Raw genomic sequence first — 10,971 nt, forward strand, 5'->3', positions numbered from 1 at the left:
ATATGAAAGAAAACAAAATGTTACAAAATCCATATCACCATTAAAATATTCAAAAGAGTCCATGGTGTTTTTTTGTTACACACAGAGTCCATTTGTCATCTTGTTAAATCCATTATTTGTTTAATTACTACATCACTACTAATAATAGTTGATTAATAATAATTTTGTACCTTGTTTGTCATATTTTTGAATTTATTATACAAATTACAAACCCAAAAAATTGTTTTGTTTCAAGTGACAAGTTTCCTTTAAATACACCATACATGACTGATTTTATACATACATCAAATTTCAGACCAATTTCATACATATTCTTCCATAATTGTTTTGTTCTGTGGCAGTTTATAGATGCTCTTGTTTAATCCTCCACACAATTCAACATTGGACACATTTTAGTGGTTACAAAACGTGCACCGGCAGTTTGCAAGCAGATAAAAGCCAAGTTGTATCCCTTAATTTTTCAGATAATACTTTGGAATTAATATTTTTAGTGCATGTCTCACTTTTAAAATGCATTATTCCACCAAAGAGATGTTTGTTCACAATTTTAGAAATCATTTTATTTGGAAACCCAGACCAATCAATGTTTAATTATTTAAACTTAAAAAGAAAATCTCCATAAATTAGTTTAAAATATCACACTGCTTCTCAAGCTCTCTCTTTTTAACCCAAGTTGAAACATCACCTACCAAACTTGCTCCCCTTTGTATGCTACAAGCAACATTTTTACAGGAAGCAATTTTCCATTTACAGCCAAGTTCCACTGCTCCTAGACCCCCATATTCCCTAAATTAATAAAGCATATCTGTCTTTGTTACTTTTTGTCCCCCAAATTAGCTGTACACATAATTTGTTTAATCTGGTGATACACATTTGTCGTTTCAAAACTTCTATTTCTCTCAGTTTTGAAACGACAAATGTTTTAATTATATTTATATATAGTTTGTAATTTGCTATTTTGTTACTCCATTTTTCTATCACTTGTTTAATTTCTTTCAATTCCCAATTTCTTTCCCTACAATTTACATTTGTAATTTGTGTACCCAAGATTTTCATCCAATCTTTAATATCTATATTTAAAGGGGCTGGTCTTCCACAACCTATCTAGACACTTTGTTTTTTTCTTGATTTAACTTTGTGCCTGATACATCTTCATACAAATGAGTGTTGACAATATCTAATTCATTTTGATCTGTAATAACCGTAGTATCCTCTGCATACGCTGATATTACTACCTTTTCTCCTGTACTTGTTTTAATACCAGATATTTGGGGTCATTTTTACTTCTGTGTATGAGTGGGCTAATTGCTAAAACATATAAAGCTGCACTCAAAGGACAACGCTCAGTTATGACACCATTTACATTCGCGTGTACAGTAGATTTTGTATATAACAGCTTGCATATGTTTACAAAATCTGAAGGAAACCCATACGCTCTCATTGTACACCACAAATATTCTCTGGATATGAAATCAAAAGCTTTTTTCTGATCCAAGCCCAAAAAGAAAAACTCTATCTACTGAACATGTATGTCTCTTGGTGTATTTAAGTTGTCCCACATACAGTAAATCTTCCTATAACAACACGTTTGCTCTTTATCAATTAATGATTGTAGAGATCCATTCATCCTACTCAATTATTTTTGCTAGGGTCTTGTAATCCATATTCATTAAAGTTAGATGTCGCCAAATATCCAAATCAGTTTCATCACCCTTTTTATACAGTAACATTACCCCATGATAAAATGTGTCATGTGATGCACCCTTCCTCAAACCTTCATTAAAAACAGATGTCAATAAACTGGAAATATCCTCAAGGCATGCCGGGTAAAATTCTGTTCTAAGTCCATCCGGACCTGGAGCTCTACCTTTGTTTAACTGTGCTATTGCTCCCACTACCTCCTCTTTTGTGGTTTCCCTTCCCAGTGTGCTCGGGCTTGCCTCTTGGTTTTTCTGAATTGTTTCCAAAGAAGCAGTTACTTTTTTGTGTAGTGCCGCCTATTTGGCTACTTCACTCTTTAGTTTAGTGAGTTAAAGAGAACTCCATTAATATAGACAGGGGTTACCCAAGGCAGTTGTCAAATAAATGACATACAACATATTGATGGAAAAAATGCAAAAATCGTTTTATTATTACAAAGTGAAAAGAGCAATAAATAGCAATTCATTAAACACGGAGAGACTAAATACGTTGCCAAGACTGGTACAAGCAAGTGGGCTGGCGGCCTACACTGCTAGCTCTAAAGCCTGGCACCCACCGCACGCGTATCGACCGCGAGCGCACTACGCGCGTATTACGCGCGTAACTGAAGCGTAGTTGAAGTACTGTTATTACAACGGCAGCGGGCGACGTCGTCTCCACCAGATGCGAACGCGTCGCGTACCGGCTGCGAAGCTCGCGCGACACAAGCGAACTGAAGCGTAGTTTTTCGCTTCTGTTCTATTTTTTCGGCTTGTCGCGCGTCACGATGGCCTGTTTATACACAGAAATATGCTCAAAAATGCTAGGTATACATGCTCTGATTTATATTTCATCCTTATATTACTGCGGGTGTGTCCCTAGTTACCTCCCAGATATTTTATAAGCAGTTTTAAAAAATGCAAGCCTTTTCGTTTTGTAAAAATAAATAAATAACTGTAACCTGGGGAAAAGGCTAACTTAGTTTCGCTGTCTTATTTTGCGGAGGGGGTGGGGTAAATTTGAAAATACACCACAGAAAGACGTAGCCTATTGAATGACGTAGAAGTGAATGCACCGAGCAGCGGTTTGTTAGCTCGAGTGTTGGAAGGTAGTTTTTAACCAACCATTGCTCAGCCTATTTGACTTCTCCGATGTCTTCGTTCGCCGTGCTTTCAAAAAGGGCTTGTTAATAAAAATCAGATAATCCACAGAGCTTAAAAAAATCTGATTATTTAGTGGTCTTGCCGATGAAAATGCACCTATTTTATAAATGAAGTTGTAAGCAAGCCTTTATTGCACTTGTACTTCAAAGCTTCCGGTGTTCATGGCGCTGTGGTGTTCATATCCCTTTAAGATTAAACTGTTACTGTCTTTTTCATGATTAGCTGATTTTACTAAATCTGATCCTATAAATGTTTTGACGTGAATGACAAGACAACACGGGAATTCCCAATGGTTGATTACGGATTATTTCTTATTATTATGATCATTACATATTCTTCATGAAATTGGCACGCTTGTTAACCAAGCAAATAAATTAATACAGTTTGAGATTTGATTGTTTGATTGTTATGCAGGCTACGTTGCGATTTAAGTTTATGGTAATTCTTGAAAGCGTTTACTTTCTGACGTATTTATGAGTTAACGAAATATTACCAAATTAACAAACTGAAAAAGGTCTCTCACCAAAGTATTCACTTAACCCATAATCAACAGTCGTGAACAAACGTGAAATACACGATGTAATCCCACTGCAGACTGCGAGAGCTACTAGGAATATAGAACTTTAAGCAAGCCTTTGCGCGACACAAACGGAACCAGTGGAGACACCCTACGCGTCGCGCCGTGCTGCTTCGCCCTGCTGCACGCGACGCTTTTACGCGACGCGTGCGGTGGGTGCCCGGCGTAACACTACATAAATACAAACAGGGTAAAAGATCACTTTCAGCGAACAGTATTAAAAGTGTGCTCACCAGAACTGATATCCTACCAGCCTACACAAACGACGAACCACGCAACCCGGAATTGGTCGGCTTGACAAGCCCGTCAAACAAAGCTGTAGTTCTCTTAGCGCTTACCACGGGTTTTATACGCTATGGAACTACATCTTCCTCATTACAGTTATATCCCCAACGGCTTTAAACTGTCACCGTTTACCTGATGCCACGGGTTACATTCGTATTTTGTTTCTATCATCTTGCATGACTTCTCACACGTTGTTCTCACTAAATCTCTTTTTTGTTTCATCATTGATGATGTCGCCATTTTCATTTCATTCATTCATGCCCTTTGTGCACTTATTCTCCCTACGTTTCTTATATTGTCGTATTACGCCAAAAAGTTTCATATCATAACCAGATTGTACATGTACATTAAAAAAACTTCATCGTTCAGTTTCGATAATTCCAGTTTTAGTTAATTAAAATAATTTTCCTCGTCCATTATTTTATTCCTTTAGATTTCAAGACTGTATTCCACCATTAGGATGCTATCGCGCATTCCATTCTCGATTAAGCATTTTACACTTGAATAATAAAATGAGAGACTTTTTAAAGTGTAATAAATCCGTATCAGATTTTGTAAAGACATTCAATTATTTGATTTTACCAATTTGGACTTTAAATTCTGATAATACATCTTTCTTTTTTTAGCCATTGTGTATTTAATTTCCAATAACCTCGAATTTCATTGGGAGTAAAATGCTTACAGCCAAATGATCGCAATTAACCAGATATTCGTTTTTATACTCAAATGAATTTGGAAACATAATTAGGCCTACGGTCAATTCTTGTTTTAGACCCAGAGTCAATCCTCGTATATATCCATCCTTATCTGGATAAAGCACTCGAAATACATTCTGCAAATCGCAAGTTTCACATACTTTCTTTAACGCTTTACCTTCTCTAGACATTTTAAAAACAGGTGTTGCCTCTATATCACTTGCCTCCGTCACAGTGTTAAAATCCCCACATACAGTAACTTGGAAACAGAACAATTCATACAATTTGTTAAAAATACGTATTTCCCAGCTCTATCAGACGGTGTGTACACATTAATAATTATTCATTTCTGTTTTTTACAGAAACCGTCAACTAGTAGGCTACACGACCAGGTATGATCTCGCGAACCTTAATTTCAGTTCTATTCCTAAAGAGGATTCCATCACCGTCTGCTTTATCGGCGCCAACTGAGAACACTCTAACTTCCGACCACATAGCGTTAGTGTCATATAATCTCCATTAGTCAGTCTCAGCTCTTGAATGCTAATAATATCATGCCTTGTTCTCATGAGCATTTACCTTCTCACGCCTATAAGACATAGATCTAATACCGCGAACATTACACGATACAACGGAGATGTACGCCATAATTATAAACCATAAATAATAGCCTACATATCACCATACATATAATGTATGTGTTGTATGTATTGTAGGTACCTGTCTTAAATGTATGTATAATGGGCAATGTGCAATTGTGCTGTCCTATTGTGTGTTATTATGTATACTGTCTTTGTACAGCAAGCACCAGATGTGTCTAAAACAAATTTTCTTCGGGAAAATAAAGTGTATCTTATCTTATCCTATCATGCCTAGTTAATGCATAACATTTTCAGTCATTTAATCACTTATTTCCATTTTTTCGTTTCAAAATACCTTTGTCCTGCTCAGGTGAAATGATCCGCTTAAAACCTTTTTTATATCCATAACCTGGCTGCTGTACTGAATAAGATACTTAACTCACAATGCTTTCATTAGCTGTTGCCTCAGCTCCTTCCTTTGGTGAAGGTGTAGTCTTTACTAATCTCCGATTCACTTGCGCTTTCGAAGGATTCCACTACTTCAAAGTAACTGCTTGCTTCGTCGGACGTGAGTTCCTCCCCTCTTGGGGGCGGTTGGTCTTCTCCGGTCAGAGAATGTAATGGACATCAGTTTACTACTTTCATTCCTCTTTACTTTTACACAGTCATTCCGTATGTCGTGCCGTACAGGTTCTGCCAGACTGGAACTTCACGCAAATTGTGATAATATCCAATGTGGTGGAGGACTGCACTTCTCGTTTTTCCCATTTCGCCTCCTGGGCTTTTGACACCTGCACGTCCAAAAACAATCACGGAACCGTCCAGACCCACGGCGCAACTCACTTAAGCAGACACATTTTTACTGACACCACCTGCGCATGCGTCCCACAAAACGTCCCTGAAAGGTTGTCCGTGAGTGAGTGAGTGACCACAATTCAGGTCGTCCATGAGTGAGTGAGTGGTTGTACCACCTCCAGCTTGCTTTAATCCAAATACTAATAAGAAATAAAACGCATATCTCATACGCATCTTCTGTATCTGTAAAGATCTCTTATCATAGCAAAATATAAAGTTTACATTACGGAGTTGATTCAAATATAACCACGGGAACTATATGACGTCAGCGGCGCCCAGTATTAATATGCGCCGAAGCCTGAGAGTTTCCTTCTTTACGCGCGCAAGTGGTTTGGTGACGGTACTTTCAGTATGACAGGGAGAGGAAGAACAGGCGATGGTAAGAGTAAACGCGAAAAGGCAAATCCCGGTCAGTCGAGCAGCTGCTCGAAGGGCCAAGGAAATCATAGCCCTCCTGGTGCCAAAGCAAAGAGCAATTCCGAGCAAAGGTCCAGTAATCCCAGATGCGCGAGCGGAATCGCGCGTATTTCCAACGCCACGAAAAAATGTCCACCTACTTCTGGTGCAGTGGAGTCTAATTCTTGTGGATCGCCGCCTCTGAAATTCAATGGAGACGTAAAACCAAAACGTCAGAGGGAACCTGCACAAACGACTAGTGTCCCGATATGCAAGGATACTGCCAAAGCCAAGGAAACCAGCACAACTGCGTCCAGAGGAGCCTCAAACCCAGAGCCTAAATTCGGCACGAAAGATACCAAGTCTCCCTCCCTGGATAGGCCCGCAAGTCGTCTTGAGAAAAAGACAGTGACAAGTCCGGCGAAAAATGACACGTCTGCTAATAAGGTCCTTCGGTCAACACTTGACAAGCTCAAGATCAAGATGACTGCAAAGTCAGATTCGTCTGGTATTATTAATGATATTGTGGAAACAATTGTCAAACATATGAAAGAGAAGTCGGAATGTTTTCGTGCCGTGGCAAAAGTGCCTACTGGAAGCTACTACGAGAACGTGAAGGTAAATGTAAATTTTCGCGTTAAGCATTTTAGCCTATTTGACATCCAGAGAAAGTAATAATGGTTATCAGAGATTATAAAAATCCAAAATAATAATGGACTGCAGTTGATTTTATATTCCTTCTATTATTATTAATTCTACGTTATTTAAAATGAGGCGCCAAGCATATCAAAACTTAAACACCACGGCGCGTCCGTCAGAAATTGTTACAGGGATCTTTCAAATGCACCCGCTCTGGGAGAGGACGTTTTCTTGTACCTAGTTTTATCCCAGTGCAACTACACTAAACCGGCATAATCTGAGCTACTTTTCAAGCAGAGTTTTTCTTAAAAACTCGTCAAGGAATGTAGCTACAGGGTGCGATAAGAATGTACTTGACGTTATTCAACTGCAATTTGCTTGAAAAGACAACAGTAACCAGCCGTATTCAATGCTTTGTACAGCACAATATTCCTAAACGTACACGTTTATAAAAAAAAGCGAATGCAGTGTGGCTTTGAGGTAGGTCTATGTGCGCCGATTTATGACTGTTTGCGCGCGGGATTCGAATCCTGCGCAGCACTTCAATGCTTGAGCAATTTCCGTCTTTTGAAATGCCTCGCGCCTTATACATTTATAGATTTCTAAGCCCGACGAGTTCGATGTGATGTTGGCGGTACGGGCGGACAGAGTGATACTGCAGGAATTCGACTCAGAGGGCGCGTTCTACAGCGTGGCATTAAAAAGAACACCCAGAGAGGACCCTTTGCGGTGCTTTCTGCAAAAGGACAATACCATCTCAGCAAGTGAAATGTTGAGCGAGTTCAGAGAGCACGTCAAGAAAGCTGTCGAGTCCTTCCCAGGTGGGTAAAACAATTATACATTATACAAATATATTTATTCAGTTCCAATAACTGACTGTTTTATCATGCATACATGGCAACTCCCTTATGCAACTCGTACAGTTCAATACGTTTCTTAGCTGTTGTTTGCAGTATACTGCAGTGTGCTCAGTGTACACAGGCACCGAAATGAACTGAAAAATGCCTCCATGTTGCTGCCTTCTAGATGTGAAGGTGGAGAGGAAGAAGGCCGGCTGTCCAGCAGTGACCCTCCTGATAAAGCAGAAGGACATGGAGATCGGACTGGACATTGTCCTCAGTCTGGAAGTGCACAGTTCATGGCCAGAATTTACTACGGGTGGTCTTAAGATTGAAACCTGGCTAGGCACCAAAGTGAAGCGAAACTTCAAGGGACGGCCGTTTTACCTGGTGCCAAAATATGCAGGCAAAGGCAACGAGGAAAGAGATGGAGTCTGTGCCAAAGGTACGTCACGGATGCCCATACTTGCTTCGTTTGGTCACCTCGAGTATGAAAGATATGGACACAAAACTGCAGTCCAATTAACTGGTGTGTAAATTTGCTTCTTGTGTATGGGGTGACAATGAAAACACACTAAATTGTACAATTTCTCACATTTAACCAAAATATTCCAGATTACAGATTTAAATGTGCCTCGAATATAAAATTTTAGGATAGCATATTTAATTCAGGTTTAAATATTCTGAATTAAAAAGTTAAATTTTAGGGTTAATGGTGGGGGGGGGGGGGGGGGGGGGGGGGGTAATATTTTAGTTAAATGTGTCGCAAAATAACTTTACCAAGTTCATTTCATGTCTCAGTTTATTCTCAGTCTGTTCTTGGCCAGTCGAGCCAGACATGCATCATACATACAAGACAAATACCTCAGACCATCTAAGAAAATGTAACATTTCGCATTAGGAACTGAAGTAAGGAGCAGGGGTGGCGAGGGACATTAAAAATACTTTATTTTCACTTCTACTCGTACAGTGTGGTGAGCCAAAAATAGAAAGAGAAGCTCTGTACGTTTGTTTGTTACAGTGGAGGCCAAAAGTTGACACACACCTAGGCTAAAGACATTCAAACTCAGTTTTTCACAACTCTGCACATTTCATGTGACCATACATTTCTTTTGGCAAGTCAATTAGGGCATCTGCTTTGTTCACATCAGAGGTCATTTTAAAACAATCAATTAGAGACAGATTTATTTCAGCTTTAATTCACTATATCAGAATTCCAGTGGGGCAAAGGTTTACATACACCAAGTTGACTGTCTCTTTAAACAGTCTGGAAGATTCCAGAAATTGATGCAATGACTTTTTAGAAGCTTCTGATAGGCCAATTCTCATAATTAGCAGTTAACCTGTGGCTGTATTTAAGGGCTTACCTTTAGAGCCTCTGGCTTTTTCCCCTTGATACCATGGGAAAATCCAAGCAACTCAGCTAAGACCTCAGAAAAAAATTGTGGACCTTCACAAGTCCGGTTCCTCCTTAGGAAATAAAGTAGATACCCTAATTTACTTAACACAGGAAATGTATGGTAACATGAAATATTGTTGTCAATAGTTGTGGAAAAATTGAGTTTGAATGCCTTTAGCCTAGGTGCATGTAAACGTTTGGCCTCAGCTGTGTGTGACGTGGTATTTGCTTGGCAGACGCGTGGCGGATCTCCTTCTCACACGTGGAAAAGGACATTCTGACGAACCACGGCCAAGCCAAGACGTGCTGCGAGGCCACAGGGACGAAGTGCTGCAGGTGCCCAGACCCGCAGCAGGCACTCCCACACAGGGAAACTCCTCCATACTCAGCTCTACCTGCTGCTTTCATTTCTCACATAACTGAAACCGAAACCTTTCTGAGTAATGTGCTAAACAATGCCATATTACAGTACAGAGTACACAGTTTCATTTCTCCAGTTATCGAAAGACAGAACTTAAATGCAGAAGTCATGGAAGAACTTTAACACATTTTAAATTAAAGAGCTTTATCAAAGCTGGCTGTAATTAACATCAGTATGGGAGTAGGGGGATGGGGATTATTAGGGATGTCCTGACCGACCTACACTATAAGCTAGCTTTAGACAGTTCAGATAATTTCCATTCTTAAGCTTGGAACAGAAGTTCACAAACTTAGGCCTATAACTTGGTCTCTTTTTTGTAGTAGTAATTAGTCCAAAAGGACAATTGTTTGGCTTGTAGTTACTCTACAGTTGCATTTGGTGTTGCCATAACGACTGTAAGATGCTTCATAAAAGTGCCAGCCAGGGCAAGTGGTTAAATTTAAATGTGATGCATTTGACCATATGAGACATGAGAAGTCTAAAACACACTCAAGTACATTCATAAAAATGATACCCCAGAGCTTTTCACTTTTTGATTATTCCGGTTCAAATGAATATTCTTCACTTTCTACACCACAAACCATTTGAAATTTCAAAGCGCATGTGTTCAGTTTAATATGCTTAATGTGCGTTTGCACCCTTGTTTTTTTAACCCAGAAAGCCGTGCCTGAAGCTCCTGAAGCACCTCCTGCACCAGCTGAAGGAGAAGCACCCGAGGCAGCTCTCCCGGTTCTTCTCCTACCTGTGCAAGACCGCCCTGCTCCACGCCTGTGCTAGCAGGGTGTGTGACAGCGACTGGCCCATGGACAGGCTGAACGACTGCTTTCAGAAGCTCCTGGAAGACTTCCAGGGGCATTTGAGGCAGGCACACCTGCCCAACTTCTTCATCCCCACCCAGAACCTCCTGGGCTCGGCGTTTGACAGGAAGAGCCTGGAATTTCTGGTGAACTGTATAGAAAGCGAGCGCAGCAGCGGGTTCCCCATCTTTACACAGTGACTGCAGATCACACCGCGCCGCCATTTCAGCGCGGAGACCCAGGGATGTCTGTCATCTCAGGCACTAATAAAAACACAAGACCGCTGCTTTTTAAACAGTGCTGTTGTTTTTAAGTTATATTGTAACAAATAAAGCTATATGACATTCCAGTTGTTTTATTATGAATGATGTTTTGATATATACATGGTGCGAAGGAGTCCAGTGATCTCTAGTATTCACAAACTGAAAATACATTTTTTGTAGTTTCATGAACAGCAGGTCTTGAACCTGAGTCCGTTTTGAAGGAACGGCATTGCCATTTTAACCTTTTTAAAACTGCCATTTTAAAAGAACATTTGATGCCTTTTCTGAGTTCCAACACATATCGATTACAGTAAGTGCATTTCAGAGAATAAGGCTTGTACGGTTTACAGATTTAAAGCTTTAAAAAATGATTTGCGTTCT

The 10,971-nt window shown here is 39.8% G+C and overlaps 1 protein-coding gene across 1 annotated transcript; it reads left to right on the plus strand.

The window, feature by feature from the left end:
• The first annotated feature begins 6,136 nt into the window (after nucleotides 1-6,136).
• Nucleotides 6,137-10,676, plus strand: cgas (cyclic GMP-AMP synthase). Its single transcript, XM_035401126.1, has 5 exons — nucleotides 6,137-6,850; nucleotides 7,470-7,692; nucleotides 7,898-8,155; nucleotides 9,346-9,445; nucleotides 10,188-10,676. Exons 1-5 carry the CDS (start codon nucleotides 6,188-6,190, stop codon nucleotides 10,525-10,527), a joined length of 1,584 nt encoding a protein of 527 aa, XP_035257017.1. The 5' UTR covers nucleotides 6,137-6,187; the 3' UTR covers nucleotides 10,528-10,676.
• The last annotated feature ends 295 nt before the right edge of the window (nucleotides 10,677-10,971 follow it).

This window comes from Anguilla anguilla, chromosome 18 (assembly GCF_013347855.1).
Source record: "Anguilla anguilla isolate fAngAng1 chromosome 18, fAngAng1.pri, whole genome shotgun sequence".
NCBI lineage: Eukaryota > Metazoa > Chordata > Actinopteri > Anguilliformes > Anguillidae > Anguilla > Anguilla anguilla.